The sequence below is a fragment of the Tiliqua scincoides genome, chromosome 5 (genome assembly GCF_035046505.1).
Source record: "Tiliqua scincoides isolate rTilSci1 chromosome 5, rTilSci1.hap2, whole genome shotgun sequence".
Lineage (NCBI taxonomy): Eukaryota > Metazoa > Chordata > Lepidosauria > Squamata > Scincidae > Tiliqua > Tiliqua scincoides.
This window is the reverse complement of record NC_089825.1, coordinates 31,147,276-31,166,526: the sequence shown is the minus strand read 5'-3', so window position 1 is coordinate 31,166,526 and position 19,251 is coordinate 31,147,276. Positions and strand designations below refer to the sequence as shown.

General features: G+C 44.0%; 1 protein-coding gene across 1 annotated transcript in view; it reads left to right on the top strand.

The window, feature by feature from the left end:
- Positions 1–19,251, top strand: part of VWDE (von Willebrand factor D and EGF domains) — a 56,227-nt gene that overhangs the window by 23,163 nt on the left and 13,813 nt on the right. The window contains exons 12-20 of the mRNA XM_066629134.1: positions 315–1,315; positions 2,859–2,995; positions 5,728–5,883; positions 6,717–6,821; positions 8,766–8,880; positions 11,473–11,723; positions 11,845–11,953; positions 13,790–13,927; positions 17,829–17,996. Coding sequence (XP_066485231.1) covers positions 315–1,315; positions 2,859–2,995; positions 5,728–5,883; positions 6,717–6,821; positions 8,766–8,880; positions 11,473–11,723; positions 11,845–11,953; positions 13,790–13,927; positions 17,829–17,996 — 2,180 coding nt within the window. The remainder of the gene's footprint in view (positions 1–314; positions 1,316–2,858; positions 2,996–5,727; positions 5,884–6,716; positions 6,822–8,765; positions 8,881–11,472; positions 11,724–11,844; positions 11,954–13,789; positions 13,928–17,828; positions 17,997–19,251) is intronic.

The window sequence follows — 19,251 nt, the reverse complement described above, 5'->3', positions numbered from 1 at the left end:
AGCTAATTGCAAGCGTGGGACTTTTAAGCCATTTGGAGACAGAGCAGGATACAATGCCTTTATTTACATAATAAATAAAGAAGCCATGTGCCTAGCTAGAGTGTGTGTGTGTGTGTGTTTACCTCAGCATTTCTATTACCAAAGGGGCAAGTCACCTGTCAGTTTGAAAAAGGTCTTTAGAAGTGGGAAGCTGCTTTAGTGACTCCATCACAAAACTCCAGCTGTGTGAGCGCTTCTTCCCTTCCCCTCCACTGTGCATATTGTCTCTCTGGCTGGCAGCCACACTGAGTTTTTCTCTTGTTTTCTTCTGACAGGATCTCACCAGGAGAGAGCCTCTTTGACAAAACCCCAGCTCCTTCAACTTCAGCCAAGAAAACACTTTTCTGTCAATGCAGTGCCAGTGGTGCAGTAGCAGAGCAGCCGAAAAATCAACTGAACTCTGTTTCTGAGGCACAAATGGCTTTGTCTTGCAGAATACATGAACAGCATGCCTGGCTTCCCGCTTTGATCCCAGGACTGGATGTTACTACTGAGTATATTAGTTCACTTGATCATATCAGGGGCTTAAGTAAGCGTGCATCTGTTCTCCAAGAGGCTTCCTCTGCTCTTCTCTCCACAGAGAGTCACGCTCTTAATCAAACAGCTTTTCCGACAGTGTTCCCAGCATACAGAGCTATCTTTCCAAACTCAAAAGCAGGTACTTCAGTAGATAAACAAGCTGCTGGGAGCTCAGGAGCCCAGAGCCACTCTGAAATGCATGGCAGTCGTCCGCGCCACAGAAGACATGCTGTCAGCAAGCGGCGCAAGCGACAACATTATTATGAGTACCTTCCCGTATTTCCATCCCAAAGTCTAAGTCAATCGGATTTGGATGGATTTAGTTATTTCTTCCCCGAAGACCACACAGCCGACACACAATATGAGCCTGCCTCCTTATGGCCCACCCCTTCCGGCCTCACTGAGGCTGATGCGCTGGATCTGTGCCTAGAGGCAGTAGCTAATTCCAGCATAGGGAGGGCTTGTAAGGCTCTCCTTGGCCAAAGAATCGAGGATGTTGTTCACATGTGCGTCAAAGATCTGCAGCTGAAGGACGATCTCAGCTGGGCAAAGGCAGGTTTGGCCCTGTTGGAAAATGAATGTGAAAAGAGAATCTTCGAAGAAGTTAATGGCCACACAAAAGAAAATGACGGCTTAATTGAGGACTTGCTCTTAGCTTTAAAGTGCCCCAACCTCTGCAGCAGGAAAGGTCAATGTGTGGAATGGGGCTGTGCTTGTTTTCAAGGATTTAGCTCTTATGACTGCAGCGTGTCATCTGGTGAGTCAAGCTGCCCAGTTATCAATGTGTTCTCTTTCTGCTGCTTTTGGCTAAGTGGCTCCACACGAGGCCTTCTCATTACCCCACATCTCCATTCAAATTTAAAATGGCTTTTGCTATTCGTTCTGCATGCATCCTTTTTCCTCTAGGTAAACTGTAGCCTGATTTAAGCACTGCTCAGTACATCTGCAGTCTCAGCTACTGGCCCAGGAGAATAATAGTTTCACATCGCTGGCCTCCATTGTGAAATGCAGCCAGATGTGACCATTCCCTGTTTCTGAATTCCTTAGAAAACATTTGACTTTTAAAGGAAAACAGAACAGTTTTCCTTTGGAACTTGCTCCTTTTCAAGCAATATTTCATTTGTTGCCCTGATACTGAATTACAGAGGAGGGACTGTAGCTTGGGGTAGAGCACCTGCTTTGCAAATGGGAAATCCCATGTTCAATCCCTGATTTCTTCAGCTAGAGCTGGGAAATACCTCTCTGAAACAGCTGATGGCTGCTGCTGGATCAGTGCAGGCAGTACTGATGGAAATTGACCAATGGTGTAAGTATTCCATTAGCATAAGGCAGGGGTGTCCAAACTTTTTGGCAGGAGGGCCACATCATCTCTCTGACACTATGTTGGGGGCCAGGAAAAAAAGAATTAATTTACATTTCAAATTTGAATAAATTTACATAAATGAATATATTAGAGATGGAACATATGAATGAATGAAGGTCTTGCAATAGCTCCAGGCCTATAAAAGGCCTTGAGCAAAGCAAGGCCAACCTTTCCTTCACTGCAGCTGCTGCATCACAGACATGAAACAACAAGCAGTGGAGGGAGCCCTCATCCCACAGCTCACTCAAGAGGTCGAACAGTCACCCTCACGCTGAGAGCAGTTGCGCCAGGCCATCACAGGCTCTAGCAAGTCTCTGGAGGGCCAGAGTCTCATTGGAGACTGAGGGCTCCCTGTGGGCCAGATTGGGAGTCCTTGAGGGCCAGAAGTGGTCCCCGGGCCAGGGTTTGCGCACGCCTGGTATAAGGCAACTTTATATGTAACTGAAACAATTTTCTAGACTGTACCACCTCAGGTGATTACTAGCTCTTCAGTATCAAAATTTAGCTGTAGCTAGAATTCCTGATAGTATAAAAGTAGCATATGAGAGAGTAAGCTACACCCCATCTCACTGACATGCTACCTTTCTGTGGGCAGGGATTTTTTTTCTGATTTAAAAATAAAGTGAGCTTCCACCTGCGGCCTGAAGTTATATCACCCAGAAACAAGTATACCTGCTCATCTGCTGTTCATAAGAGCTTGACCTGACTCTAATTGAATCTAGTGTATAAAATTCTCTGGAGGAAATCGGTTCTAGGAAAAACCTGCTCGGTTTTATTTTTCCCAGGTGTTTATTTTTTGTCTGCCATGCCCTATCTTCTCTATGCTTGCTTGACCTGGTAGGCACGTATTGCTATCTGCCTGTGCTTTTTTATGCTGTTTGCATGAAGGGTCCATTTATTGACTTCATGTTTCACTTTCTGGTTTGTATTTTCAAAGATCAGGTTCCAGAAATCACAGAGCTGGAAAATGGAGGATTGTGTGATGTTCGGCAGTATGACTGCACAACTTTAAGAGCTTTTGGCCATGGATTCAGGGAGTCGCCTGGTCTCAGATGTGAAATTAACAAGTTGCAGGTGGCTTATTTCATGCTGTAAAACTGACATTAAGATACACTGATGGTGTATCTTTACTAACAGGAGTTTAGCACTTAGAGTCCCTGCATCACCACATAGATGATGCACTGATGATGTACTACACTGTTTCTTTTTCCCCCCATTCTGATCCCTCAATTGTTCTCATAGCATTTTGCAGGAACTGAAGAACCTGCAAGTTAGAAAGTTCAACATCTGGTTGTCTTTCTTTGTGGGTGCTGTTCCCTATTTTTGGTTCTGTGCAAAACCAAGTCTGAAAACTCTTATGCAAATCAGGGGTGGAAAGAACTGCTTAGTTCTGCTCCAGAAAAGTTCTCCTAAGCTGGACTTTCCTATCCAAATTCTGCCAGATTTCCAACTTCAGGATCTATGGGAATTCTGAGTGGCTGTTCTGGACTCTGGGACAGCCCCAAGCCTTGCCATGCATACACAGGTTGTTCCTGCATGTTACACCAGTAGATGTCACTAACTCATGTCCGTGATCAGCATCACCATCTGATGTGGCAGAGGACTCCATCAATGTGTGGAGAGCCCTAGCATCACCTAGATTTATTTTGTATCAAGCTAGGCCTTCCTGTGCACAATGCAGAGGCCTCTCACATCATTCATTGCAGCCTGTACAATGTATCAAAAGGCATCTGCACACTAAGATGAAGCATAATGCAGCCTATGAAATTCTGGAACCCACCAGAACCACTGATAGATTCTGATATGTTCAAGACTGGGTTTTCTGAGGGTTCCACTGTCAATTCAATTGTAAACAGAGTTTGACTGCAGCTGCATCTTCCTGCCACAATTCCAGTGCAGAAACAAGGGCTGCAGGGTAATTTGTGCCTTTAAATCATAGTATGGCATGGTGTATGTAGACCGTACACCTTGCTAGGCCATACTTATCAGATTATGGTTTGTTAGTTAAACTGAACTGGTCCAGCGTATGCTTCTTACTCCTATATTTACAGCATGGCTAGTTTCATTGAACGTCTGCAAATGAAATTTACAGCATTTTTTTTCTTGGTGGGGGAAAAGCAACTATTCATACTGATATTTATCCGAGATTAATGAGTTATGTTGGAAGACCAGAGCTGAAATTAAGGCTTAGTCTCCATTGTGAAGAAGGAAACATCTTCTTTTCCTGGTGAGTTTTTGAGCTGGCTAACTCCAGCAGATGCTAAGGTTATTTTGAAGGATTCCTTTACAGTACAGGCTATGGATTTTTTTCCTTGAGCACAACATGGATCCTCTCATCTGCAAGTCAGTCTGAAATGAGAAAGTCAAAAGCACATTTACACTCCATTAAGTTAAAAGCCTTTCCGATCAAACTCCTAGAGAGACAATTATTGGGAGTTCACTTACCACAGTTTGAAATGTCTCACTCCTCACTCATTCCAAAGGGGTTTTTTTTTTTTTGGTTACAACACTCTCAGCAGCAGCTTTCTCAGTTCCAAGTATTCCTCTTCCTCCTCTGCCCCCCCAAAAAAGAAGTCACCATACAGCCTTTATTAGTCTTCTGTATTTTCACATGGAGAACAGCCTCTGCCTCATCTGGGGTCATGTACTTTACCAAGCATGGTCTAAAATTCAACACAATCCTGTACATATTTCGTTGGAAAGCGAGTCCTGCTGTGTTCAGCGGGGCTTATTCCCAAGTAAGGACCAAACTCCATATCATGTTAAATGCATCTGGGCATTTATGGACCTGATGTCCATAAATGTTCTCTACTAAATTGTAGCTGCATGAGTGGGAGTGCTTATGGGGATGAATCCAGATTCTGATCTCACCATGGGGAGGTACTATAACCCTTTACTGCATCACAGACCCAGTCTAGATTGGGGCCCCAGGGCTTGCTCTTTGCCCCAGCAAGGAAGCTCCCTTTGGTATCAGGGTCCCTTTCGTATCAGGGATCTGGAAACAGGCATGGAATAAAATACTAAACTCCTCCCCAGCAGTACGGCCCTGGCCTGAATCAGGGGCTCTTATATTTGTATTTACCCATTTTAAAAGTGTAAGTAATTAAGGAGCTGTAGCTCAGTGACAGAATGCTTCATTTGCCTGCCAAAGGTCCCAAGTTCAATCCTTAACAACTTTTCTGTTAGTAAGAAAGCGGAAAACCGCTTTTCTGAACCTTGGAGAACCACTGTCAGTCGGTGTCAGCAATACTGAGCTATAAGAACAATGGTCTGACTCTATAAGGCTGTGTCATGTGTTCATTCATATACTTCCCAATATCTCATCTAGTTTGACACCGACTTGGTAAGGCATAGGAACTACAAAACACTTCCCTGTTTTGTGCACCAGCGTTAGTGGCGGTCCTGTCCCCTGTGTTGCCCCAGGGCTAGAACCTTAAAATCCTCCCCCACCCCACCGAGGAGGCTTTCTGAGGCCTCCGAAAAGTATTTCTGGTTTTTCCTGAAAAACACAAAGTACTTTTCTAAGGCCTTCTGAGAGCCGAAGAGGCAGTGTGTGGTCTTCCTGGGCCCCAAAAGACAAGTAAGGGAGCAGCATCAGACCAGGCAGCATAGCTAGAAGGGTGACACCCCCCCCCCAGCTGTGCCATCCAAGAGCACTTGCATCCATGGACCTCCCCCTCAGTACACCACTGACTAGAGCTTCTTCCCCAGGTCAAAAGTACTAATAGTTCTGTTCAAATATTACTCTGGGCAGCTTTGTTATTTGTAGTTTAAATTACATTTGGCTTTTCTGTTCTTTAATTTAGTACAGTGATAACAAATGGGTTCTTGGGGAATCAGTATTCATCTATGCTGCCTTCCATAATAGCAGAACTGTTGATTGTCAACTTCCGACCGAAGAACACCAGTCTTCCACTACAGGTCTGGTGGATGACAAACCCATTGCAAGATGGCAAATCAGGGTAATCTCCAGAATTTTATTTTACGTAACAATGAAGTTGATTTACTTTATTATTTTAACAAACTGTTATCCCATCTTAACTGACCACATAAAGATGCAATAAATTATAAAACCATTGAAAAGCATAAAAGTGTTCAATATGGGGAAAAAATCAAAATCATACAATGAGTGGTATGCAAAAAAAAAGTGAATCTCAACTAAATACCATGGAAGTCTATGAGACAAATTAATCATAAATATCTTTAGGTCTCATTGATTTCAGTGGTGCTAAGTTAGGATTCTCTTAGATAACAGCCCAATAAAAAGAAATGAATGTTGCTGTGTTTATAATAGATACATAAAGTTGTTGAAAAGAAGGACTTCCCTTCTGGAATCCTCTGAATTTCCTATGTAAGAGAGTAGAGAGAGAATTCATAGATTTGCAGTCATCACAGTCAGGACTCAGCACTGTATTCAGCTAGTGTTGCTTTTCTACTACTAGCTGCAGTGGTGTTAAATGGTGGTATGTGGAACAGAGCCTTGTTTGAGAGGCTAATAAGGGAAGAGCCAGTCCCTAAGATTAGATGCCATAGATCAGAGAACATTTTTCACGTGCAGAAGGTTCCAGAATTATTTCGTGGGCTACTTCCTTGAAGAGTTCTGCCAATGAAATCAGACAACACTAAGCTAGATGAATGGTTGACTCCATATTAGCAGCTTCTTGGGTATTAAGATAGGAGGGTCTGGACTACGAAGGGCTAATTTTATGTTGCTGATTGTAAAATGCTTGATAATCCTGTGTTAGCATTAAAACAGGATTATAACTTGGAGAACTATTGCTATGAATCCAAACAGATTTCGAATGATGGCTTCACTTATAGCAACCCTAAAACAGTGACTTTATTTGATGGAGCTTGTCAGATATGTGATCCACAAGCAGAAGGATTGTGCAGGTTGAAGGCAAGTACTTCCTTATTCTTATTTTGGATATATGAAGCTTCATTAGTGCTACAAAGTTTAATATAGAAGAACTGTGGTTTGATTAAAGAAACTGTATACAGAAGGTACGTGGCTCATGCAAGGGTCCTATTCCGGAAAACCTTACTTAAGTCGCTTTTTGCACATATTAAAATCAGTCCATCTTACCTGCCTTTTCTTCTGTGTGGGCTCTTTAAACAAACCAGAAAATAACAGAGTGTGGTAGAATTGATCCCAGAGTGCTGCACCTGCCCTCTTTTGTTTAAAGAGCCTGGTTGGAGAAGGGATGAAAGCCACTGCTTTCTGATCCACAGAACACAGTGATTTGGCCCTTTGTCTTCCCAGTGAAGGAGGGAGCAATGTGAAAAGACAAAGGGCCAGATCATTGCACTCTGAGGAACAAAATGCGGCAAACTCTCTCTTTCCTTTCCAAAGGCTCTTTAAACAAAAGAGGAAATGTACTGTACAGTCCTTTAATGGCACAGTAAATATGGTGGTGAGTATGGTAGTGAGTATGGGCGACCCAAATCCCAACAGCCCCTGTTTACTCTGTAGACCTGAGATATCAAAGTTAACATGGTCAATTGCTGAACGTAAGTTCTTATTAGATAAGAAGCTTATCTGTTCCAATATAAGTGATTCATTTTTTATGAATGTACATTTTTTATGAATGTACACGGCACGTATATTTTCCATGTGTATGCCAATATTTGCAGTTCAATTGCAAGCTTGCTTACTAAACCCGCCCTGTTTAAGATAGGGTGCAGTCCCTCTGAAAGATCAGCTTCACAATTTGGCAATGTTCCTAGATTCAGCTTGGTCACTGGAGGCCCGGGTTGTATCAAAACCCTTTGTGGTGAGTATGGGCAGCTTCTCTTGTCTCTCTCAGCTGAGACAGCTGAGCATTTACAAACCTTGCATAAAATCTAGTTTATGTAAGCAGAGTTTTCTGTAAGTCGGGGACCTGCAGTACATTTTCATTGTGTCATTTGTGTATTCATTGTATTCAATGCATTCATCAATGTATTCTTAAATCTATATAAATGTGCATGTGAATGAAACAATAGTTAGGAAGAAAAAGAGCATATTCTCTTTATTTTTAAATAAATTGTAAATTCATTTAACTGATTTGTTTAATTGATTTAACTAAATTTATTTAACTAAATTCATTTAACTGATTGTTTTACTAAATGGTACATCCCTAAAATATCACAATAACAAATGAAAAAGCAAAGTGAAAACTTTGAAGCCCCTTCAGTAGTCTTGATGGAGAAGTCAGTATATCTATTACCTGAAATGCCTTGTTTCTTAGGTCTTTTACTTCTCTGGTCTCCCAGGGAGAGGGTGACTGGCTTTGTCCTAGAACAGCTCCTGATGTACGTATATGATGGTCCCAGGAGGAGGAAGGCTTTTTTTTAACCTTTCTCACCTGTTTCCAGGACATGCCAACCCCCTTCTAGTTTAGGGTAGAACAGTTTTAATATTCAGGCTGCTTCAGACCCAGAAACAATGTCATTTCCTGTGTGTGTGTTTTGAGTCATTGCACATTTCCTAGATAATTTCTTAGATCCACATTTCTTAGTTCCTAGCACCACTGCTCCAAAGCAAAGATGTTCTGTGTGGATACATCATCATTACTGATAGAGGTCAGCAACTAACTGTGATGGCTGACACTCTGTACCATTGGCATAGCACAACACTGGTCTAGTACAACCTTACTTCATTTTAACAACAATTGTGTGGGAGATGGTTCTGGAGATTGTGCTTGCTGCTAATTAAAGTTGCTAAATCTCTCTGATATATGTATACTTTATGCAGAAAAAAGAGTAAGTAGCAGGACATTTTTTCCTAAATTTCATGACCTATAAATAAATGTATATATGCAGAAAAGCATCCTAAAGTTTGAACAATGTTGTTTCTGTTAAGGAGAAAACATGCAATATAGATGGATTGTGTTATGGTGACGGCGACCCAAATCCCAACAGCCCCTGTTTACTCTGTAGACCTGAGATATCAAAGTTAACATGGTCAATTGCTGAACGTAAGTTCTTATTAGATAAGAAGCTTATCTGTTCCAATATAAGTGATTCATTTTTTATGAATGTACATTTTTTATGAATGTACACGGCACATATATTTTCCATGTGTATGCCAATATCTGCAGTTCAATTGCAAGCTTGCTTACTAAACCCGCCCTGTTTAAGATAGGGTGCAGTCCCTCTGAAAGATCAGCTTCACAATTTGGCAATGTTCCTAGATTCAGCTTGGTCACTGGAGGCCCAGGTTGTATCAAAAGCATGGATTGGCATTTACCAGTTTATGCTGGTGTACCAGCTGTGACCTCTCCTGGACAGAGACAATTTTCTCTTTGGTTGTCCATGTTTGGCATCTTCACATATAGGTTACTGTAATGTATTGTATATGGAATTGCCCTTTTGTCCACCTAGAAACTTCAATTTGTTCAGAATGCTGCAGCTAGAATTTTAACCACCAATCAGCTGTAAAGTTCAGCATTGGTTGGGTCAAAGTTACCTACAATAAAGGAACACCTGCTGTCATTATATCCTGCCCATAGACATCAATCGCCTGTCAATTCTCTCCTCTGAGTGGTCCCATCATCAGAAGTGAGTTGGGTGGCAACCGGGACATGATGTTAGGCTACAGCACCCTAGCTGTGCATCTCCCATCTCAGTTAAATTGTCTTGGCACCTATTTTGCTGCCTTTTTGTCACCAAGTAAAATCTGAAAACTGGTATAGTTCAGTGGCTGAGTGACTGAGCTGCAAATCATAGGTCCTCTGGTTCTGATCTCACCTTAGCCACTTAGGGCACAATCCTACCCTGCGCTGGAACAGGCAAGCCAAGAGGCTTGCACTGTATCCAGAGCAGGGTAGGGTCCCAAGGCAGCTCAGCCAGAGGCAAGAAAACTTTTCCCCTTACCCCTGGGTAAGGCGCCCTGGCCCCAATGAGTCTCCTCAGACTTGCGCCAACTCCTGAGGGGTCACAAGTCCAAGGAGAGCAGACCCAAGAATGAGGGTTGGGATCCAGCATAAGTGCTGGATCCCAGCCCTGTCTCCCACTCCCGCCCGCTCCTGGGGCTGCCCACCGCCCGCCTTCCCCCTGCCCAAGAACGCCTTCCTCCCACCCCAGAGCCTTGTGTCGGCCCAGCCGGGCCAAGGCAAGCCTTGTGGAAGAAGCCGCCACAGAGGCTGGATAACTCCTGAGGAGGCACAAACATGCTTTACAGTGTAAAGGTCTGCTGCAAAAGTCCCTTGCAGCGGCCCAACTCATTTTCAAGATTGCGCCCTTAGGCTGCAATCCTATTCACACTTACTTGAGAGTGAGTCCCATTGAATTCAGTGGAGTTTACTTCTGAATAGACATGCACAGGTTTGCACTGTTAGTCACTCTCTCTTAAGCATGATCTCCCCAGCAGCAATATGCAACAATAATACGTATTTACCTTATAGGATTGTTGTAATGGAGATCTGTGAAATGCTTTGCATACTCAGAAAATACTATACAAATGCATTTTTCTGTTCTCCCAGGCTTTTAAGGTATTTACTCATCTTAACCTAGAGTTGACAATCTGCTGCTTTATAGTTTTGATTGTTTTATTATAATTGTATTTTGTTTGTCTTGATATGTTGTGAACTACCCTGGAACTGATTGATGATGGGTAGTAAAATGAATCAATCAACCAAGATTTGGGGGGGGGGGTTTGAATGCACTTGGACACCTCTAAGTAAGCATACTGAGGATGGCACTGCACATACTGTAACCTCTTAAGGGGGAGCACATGTCACAAAAGAGTTGGGAGTATACAGTAGTTACTTGCACTCAGTGTTGCACTGCAGAGTGTGTCCTGGTGTTTGAACCTGAATCAGTTCATCTCCTCTTCTTTATGGTGTTCAGCACTGCATACCTCAGCATCCGTGCAGCAAACATGAATACAGCACTGCTGTCATTAATCTAGGCATGCGAAATTAGGAAAACTGTGGATGAAATCCACTATCTAGCAGATGTTTATCGTTTTCCATCAGAGCATTTTGTTCTTAAGCTCTGGAGCAAGAATGAGAGTTCCTAATGGTTTTGTTATTTCCTGATGGGTCTGTGCCATGTTGCTCTGCAGTTTATGCTTCTGAGATGACTGTGTTTATTGAGTGAGTTGTGCCTATTGTAACGTTATATAAAATTAAAACAATAGCCACCGTTTGGTGATGGTAATAATATTTACAATGACTCTGTAAGGTAAATAATGATGGCAGCAATATAATATGCAAGAAGCTCTTTGCACTCTCAGACATCATTATACAAATATTAAGAAGCTCAGGGTTCAAACCTATCCAACTTTCCAGTGCTGATGCAGCCAGACCAATGGTGTGTGTGCTGCATCCTCCAGTGCATGGGGGGGGGGGTTCTGTCATGGAGGACTCCTCAGCATAAGGGGACATTTGTACCCTTACCTTGGGGCTGCACTGAACTACATTAATGCTGGAAAGTTGAATAGAATTGGAGCCCAACAGGGGCTAGCCAAGTGCTTGGATCAGGCTGAAGAGGATAGGAGCTCATCAGTGTTCTTGACTGCTGTCCATCTTTAATTGTCCCCAACCCACTACAATTATTTCTTTCAGACAACCAACCTCCTGTCTTTCAAAATGTGCAAGAGAGACTGCAGACATTTTACAGGGAGGATTTTGTGTATCAGTTCACAGCAATGGACCCAGAAGGCTCTGCCATTGCTTTTTCATTGAATTCCAGTCCACCAGGTGCCAGTCTCTCTCCTGCGGGACTCCTGATATGGAAGGCGGAGTCAAACCATACCCAGAAGTTTACTTTTTCGGTGTCAGATGACTGCAATGCCGAATCCGAAGCTACAATAGAGGTAATAACTATTGTGGTCAAATACCCAGCACTAATTGTTGTAATCTAGTCACAGTCCTTTACAAATGGCACTTCTTGCATTGACAAGGAATAACCTGCTGTTTACGGGGTTTATTTTGTAGGTCAGCGTGAAACCGTGTGACTGTTTAAACGGCGGCTCTTGTGTCACAGATATCAATTTCCCCCCTGGAAGTGGGAAATATCTCTGCGTCTGCTTCCCTGGGTTTGAAGGTGACCTTTGTCAAGTGAACATTGATGACTGTGCATCTAGTCCCTGTGGTCTCGGCAGGTGTTTAGATGGAATAAATAGCTTCTCCTGTGAATGCACACCTGGGCTGCAGGGTTGCAGGGTGAACTGTCACTTATTCTGAATTTGCATTGCAATAATTCAATTACATGCATGATTTCAGGATTAAGTTACTGTGATATTTACTTAAGCAGAATAAATATTTTATAATGGTTGCATGCTGAGTTAGAGTTCACGTATATCTACCCAAGCTTGTTAAATTAAATGAGCCAGAGGATGGCTAGTGCGGAAGGCCATAGCTCAGTGATAAAGCACATGCTGAAGGTCCCAAGTATCTTCATGCTCAGTTGGGTAAACCCTGAAGAGCTGCAGACCAGTGTTTCTCAAACTTTGGGTCAGGACCCACTAGATGGCTCATGAGCCAATTTCAGGTGGGTCCCCATTCATTTCAATATTTTATATTTAATATATTAGACTTGATGCTACCGTAGTATGTGACTGCATTTGGGGAAATGCTTTTACCTGTACTTTTAACAAGCTACTATGTATATGCTTTTAACAATGATAGTAAATGGGACTTACTCCTGGGTAAGTGTGGGTAGGACTGTAGCCTAGGATTGTTAAAACTCTTCCTGCTTGATGATGTCACTTCCGGTCATGACACCACTTCTGGTGGGTCCTGATCACTGGCAAAGCTAGAGGGGAATGGAGCACTAAGTTCTGCAGGGAGCCTCCCCGCAGCATGCAAGCAGCCCCTCCCCTTCTCCTTGGGAGCCATTCGCCTCTGTTTTGCCCCCTCCCTGCCCAAATGGCTCCCAAGGGGAGGGGAGGAGCCGCTTGCACACTGCGGGGAGACTCCCTGCAAAACTTAGTGCTCCACCCCCCTCTAGCTACGCCAGTGGTCCTGATAGAGTCTCATTCTAAAAAGTCCCAGTGCTAAATGTGTGAGAACCGCTGCTATAGTCAGTATAGAACTAGCACTCAATGGAGGTCTGACTCGCAGTCAAATCCTATTGTGCTATTACATTCCCAGAACATATGTTCCATTGACATAGCATGTTCCAGGTGTTGGAAAATCAACACCAGAGAGTGCAGCCTGGCTGCTGCCACAAGTGGCATGCCTCCATATGCGGTAGTAGATCAGCGACACCCATTCTCTGAGCTGAGGCTGTACAGGGAGCCGGAGGAAGGTAAGGAGGGGTGGGACATGGCAGGAGCCGGTAGAACAGGGAGGGGACAGGGCAAGGAGGAGCACAGATCATGCCCAGGAAGGAGAGCAGGTTCAGTGGTGGACATGCTCGCTGAATCCTGATACCCTTCCCGAGGAGGCTTCCCTAGGCCAAAACTTTCTTGCAAGATACACAAGATGCCATGTTAATGCTGCTGCATCACCATGCAGGGAGTTAGGTAGAATTGGGCTGCTTGTGTATGTTCAGTTTAGCCTTAGTTATAAAAGTCCTTAAATGCAGCAAGTTAAAGGAAACTGCCTTATACTGAAATTAGGCCATTGATCCATCTAGCAACTCTCTCCAGGATTTCAGAGAGGAATTTCTCTCTGCCCTACATGGAGATGTATGGAACTTGAACCTAGGGCTGCCTGCAGGCAAAGCATGTGCTCTACCGCTATGCCACATCCCCTCCATATTTTGTTTCTTTCCAACCAATCCAGGGATGCCATCAGCCAAGCATCCTCTCCTGGAGGCAAATGTCCTAAATTGTTTTTGATGTCAGATATATCAAAGACATCTTTGTGCTTATGTGGGGTATAAACAAACATCTGACAAAGCTCTTCAGTGCCCCTGAGTGTCTTTTCTGTTTAGGTAGACATTGCCAAGAAGAGAGTGTTGGGTGCAAATCCAGGCCATGCTTCCCTGGCGTCGCTTGCTTCACTACAATTGATTCCTTTTATTGTGGCCCATGTCCAGAAGGCCTGTATGGAGATGGGAAAACCTGCTCTGGTAAAAGTGAGACTTTTTTCCCCCCCATAAGAGTGTTAACCATCCTGCATTTCAGTACTTCTTTGTTTTGTTTGTTGTACTCGACACACCCAAATGAGTATACCTGATGTAACTCTCTGGATCAGTGTTTCTTAAACTGTGGGTCGGGACCCACTAGGTGGGTCTCAAGCCAATTTCAGGTGGGTCCCCATTCATTTCCATATTTTATTTTTAATATATTAGACTTGATGCTACCATGGTATGTGACTGCATTTGGGGAAATGTTACAGACCTGTATTTTTAACAAGCTACTATGTATATTCTTTTAACAATGACAGTAAATGGGACTTACACCTGGGTAAGTATGGGTAGGATCGCAGCCTAGGATTGCTAAAAATGTTCCTGCTGGATGATGTCACTTCCAGGTATGACATAACTTTGGTGGGTCCTGACAGATTCTCATTCTAGAAAGTGGGTCCCGGTGCTAAATGTGTGAGAACTGCTGCTCTGGATGCCTATAGTGACATTGAACAATTGTGTCCATATGGTGGCTTCCCTAGCCACAGTAGCATTAAGCAGGTAGAGGGAGAAGGTGCAGCTACTTATTCAATTTAGGACCCAATTCAAAGTGCTGGTCTTGATTTTTGGGCCTAGGTGATCCAGAACTATTATACCTTAAGGACCAGGTCCATATGAACCCGCCTCTGCTGTCCAGTCAACACTGAAACCCTGTTATCACTGTCTGCAGTATGGCGGGTAGCAATATATTGCTGGGCCCTTTTCAGTTGTGGCACGTAAGTTGTGAAATGCCCTTTCTAAATAACCTCTTGACTGCTCACCTCAGTGGGAAGCAAATATTTAAAGGCCAGCCTTTCGTTGAAGCAACCTGTAATGGTTACTGTAGGCCAAAGATTGTTTGGAGCAGTGCAGGCCACTGTTGCCGCGTCACCACTTCGTCTGCTGGCAGCCGCTCAGCAGCAAGGCAGAGAGCTAAGTCCTCCTTTTTGTCCTCATTGTGCTGTATTTGTGTTGTGAAAGAGGTGCTGTGAAAAAGGGGGGCAGAAGAAGCGTGGAAGTGAGGAGAACGGTGGGCTAGTGCTTCTCAACAGACTTGTGGGCTGGGGAAACATTCTGTGTTGCCGGTTCTAATTTATCACCCTGTATGTTCTACTTTATAACCCTGTCCGCACCTTGTCTGATTTTGCTCCCAAATGTTTTTTATTCATGATGTTGCTAGTTTTTGTTGGTAGCCTCTTTGCAGGGGGTTGAAACTGAAAGGTGGGTTTAAAATTTCTGTTTAAATCAATAAGATATTGATTTAAACAGACATTGAGAGCCCAATCCTATGCATGTCTACTCAGAAGTAAATCCTATTATAGTCAAAGGGGTTTACTCTCCAGTAAGTGTGGATAAGATTGCAGCCTTAATACATAGTATTGGGTTATAATGCTGATGTCACTGATTTTTGTGTAATCTTCGCTGTTGTGTCTGCACTTATCCAAGCCAACAATTGGTCTGGCATAATCTCATGTGGATTGTGTGGGGCAACTGATAGCAAGCACATAAAAAGGGTGATGATATCAGGGCTGGCACAAGGCCTTCTGGCACCTGAGGCAGCATGCAGAATACTAAGTGCTCCCCTTTACCTGATAATGGGACAGCCTTAAACTCTCTGGAATGGAAAAGGAAGAGAGGAAGTGGAGCAGAAGGAGACTCTATACTTTCTCTCTCTCTCTCTGTCACCTTCTTCCTTTTCAGATCCAGAGAATGAGAGAAGGAGGAACAGTGGAAGCAGGTAGGCAGAAGGAGGTAGTTGCCCCTCTGCCATTTGAGGCAACCATTTTAGTTGGCCTCATGAATGGGCCAGCCTCGGATGTTCCACAACAATCAGACTATTTCCAGATGTACTTACTTGGTGACAATTAACATTCTCAATCCACACACTATGTACGCACAAACTTCATACTGACAATGCTACCCCCCATGCCTTTTGCAGCCAGTTCAGATAGCTTTGACGTGGGCAGCACAGCTCCTGTTGCACCTAAGTGCCAGTGATAGGGCTTACATAACAAGGATTTCTTACCTTCCCTCAACAGGGGATACCTCTTCTTTGGAGTCCCTCCTCTTTTGATTTGTGGATCATTGCCAAGAGCAATATTGGGAAATACCATAACAGGCACCATGTGATGGGCACCATGTTCTTCTGGGGATAAAATTGGGCACCATTTTTGCCCACCTGCAGTGTATTTCTAGCCACCAAACTCTCTCTCTCTGCCAGTAAGAAATTAAAAATGTTATACCTGAGGAAAGCACAGTGATGTGTCTGTGTCCTGGTTTGAGTTGTGGTGACATCATCATATTTAAAATATTGATGTACTGCCTTTCAGCAAAAATGCTCACAAAGTGATTTACGTCGCAGAATAAATGAAGAGATGGCTCCCTGTCTCAAAATGAAAAAGACAGACAAGTAATACCAGCAACATCTGGGAAAGGCACCGTGCTGGGGAGAATAGGGACTGTTGCTTAATATAAGAGAACCTCCACTTAAAATGTGCCTCTTAGCCCATCGAGCAGAGACCTGCCAGGAGGGAACAAAGACCAATTAATTAAAAGGCCAATTTAGGAATGCCTTGGCTACAAGTGACAGGAAGCAGCTAATTAAAGACTTAATAGCCAAAGAAGGTGAAACCACTGTAGGGAAAAAGGGGGGCAAGGACAAAAATCACTAATTAAAGGACCAGTGGTTAGGAGAAGCAGGATTTTTGCTGAATGGGATTTACTTCTGAGAGCATGTATGTTAGAATCTTTCCTGTGAGATCATGTTTCATGAGATTATTGTGGGGAGCAATCCCCTGGGGGCTGGGGATAAGAATAGGCTCTCAGTTTGGCTGTACTTGTTGTAAGAGGCGACTAAACAGCCACCGGGTACATGGGACTCAATAGCCTGGGAAGGCAGCTCATCTGAGAGAAGGAAAACTCTGATCCCAAATCTCCACTGCCTTGTGGCTACATCCAGTTATGGAAAAGGCTTCAGGAGCCAACCTCAAGGCAAAATCCGGATCCGGAGTCCCTGAGGCAGTTCATGGCTGAACACAGTCACGTTCTGTGTTCTGGCAACTCCTGCGATGCAGCTGGAACCAACAGTATTGGCCTCTGCCTTTCCATTGGACCATTTCAGCAATGTGGAGAGGGGGAATTTGCTGCATGGGAAACAGTCTATCCTCCATATCTACTTTACCCAGGCTTCGCGCACTGGAGAGGACTCTCTGTTCCAGAACCATCATTCAGAGCGTGATACCATAGTCTTCCGAGACTGAAGGATGCCAACCTGTGGGGAGCAGAGGGGATAGTGTGACCTGGAGCACTGCCCCATACAGATGTCATGGTTCTCTAGAGAATTTTTTTTTAAAAGCTTCATGTCATGCTTCTTGCATTGCTTTGTCAAACCGGAAAGTGTATGATTTCTGGGTTTATCTCAATAAATCCTACACTTTTGACTTTAAGGAGGGAGGATGATCTGTTACTTGCTTGAGCAAGCAGGAAGTGGATACTTGTGGCTTATATGCTCAACAGGCAGAAGGGGGGCAACAGCAGTGGCAGCACCCCAAATCTGCCACTCATGCTTCAGCTCACCTCATGCTTAGGCCAACAATGAACAGATATATTAACCACGGTTTTAATTCCACCCTTAATTCCACAATGATCATGCAAGAGCAATAGTTCAGTAGTGGTATAAAGTTCTAGTGTGGAAATAGCCTGTAAGGAGAGAAAATAAAGAAACTGCTGGGCAGTGGAGACGTCTGAAAACCATCTAGCTTGCCCTCTCCTGAATCCTAGAACTGGCTCACTGTGGTCAGAGGACCACAAAAGCTATCTTTTGCTTGCTAACCATTTCACTGCAATTCTTTTATGTATGTTTCAGCTGAAATGAAATCAACCAGCAAGGCCCCTTCTTATCCTTTGACCCTAGAAGATGCTTATAGGAAAAAAGAGGACCATCCAGGAGAAACTAGAATGCAAGTGGACATACATCTTAGTACTGATCAAGACTATCAAATTGCTGGTGCCCATCCTGATGAAAATGTTTCTGGCAAGTAAAGGTCTCAGGTTTATGTTATTCATATACCTTTGGTAAAATGGAAGGGGGGAAATGTGAAATCGTTATTTCTGATTTCTTCAAAAGTAATACGAATGCAGCAAAACTAATACCAACTCATCTTCAGTTGTCCCCGATATACTGCAGCCAGATTGCTGATGCAGCAAGGCCATTTATACATATAACATCTACAGGGTGTCTCAAAAAAAATGTACACACATTTTAATGAGTTCTGATTCATATATACTTGTAGAAAACCTGCAATACTCAGGCACCTAAGGCAGAGGTTTTCAGATTGGGGTGTCGTGACACCCCAGCCTATGGGCCCTGGCCTCCTTCCCCTTAAGGGGCGGGGTCAGCCAGGAGGCAGGAAGGAGGCAGCGGCGCCATCCCCAGGATCGCACCACTCAGGGGGCTGCAGGGGCTTGGGTGCACTTACCAGAGCCTCCTGCAGCCTCCTGGGGGTGCGGGGAGCCCTGCACGAGCCTCTGCAGGACCCCCCAGGTTAGCAGAAGTGAAAGTGGAGCGATCGCTCTCCACTTCCGCTTTTGTGGAGGCAGAGCACGATCGCTCCTCTTTCACTTCTGCTGACCTTCGGCGCCCTGCAGGCGCTTGTGCAGGGCTCCCCACACCCCAGGATTGCTGCTGCAGGGACTGGTGAGTGCATCCCAGTCCCTCAAGCCCACCGAAGCGACACAATCCTAGCAATTGCATTGCTGCCTTTCCCCCGCACCCCCTCCCCTCCCCCCCAACTTACTGTGGATTTCAAACTCCCAGAGAGTTTGAAAACTGCAGATCTAAGGGAAGCAATTGAACCATACCTTTGCACACCTGTTGGTGAGTCTGCAAATCCTTTAGTCAACAATGTCAACGGTGTACAGACGCCAGTGGGGAACATTCTGAGCACTTGATCTATTCATTTTACTAACTAATTAATTGTCTGGGTCAAGCAACTGCTTCTTTGTACACCATATGCAGTATTATAGCATAATCAATTTGACACAATAAAGTGTATGTACATTTTCTTGACACTCTGTGTATTTTAAATCAACTCCCGATAGGTGCCAGTCCACCTCCAGATGCAATTCAAGGTGATTATAACATACTATAATTTAATGAACAGATTAAGATTTATGATAAAGAAAGCAACTATCAGCCCAAACCTATGGGCTTTTCACGCTGGTGAAATGAGCGCAAGCTCATTCCGTCAGTGCTTGCTGCTGAAAAGCAGCTATAAAGCATGCTCCAG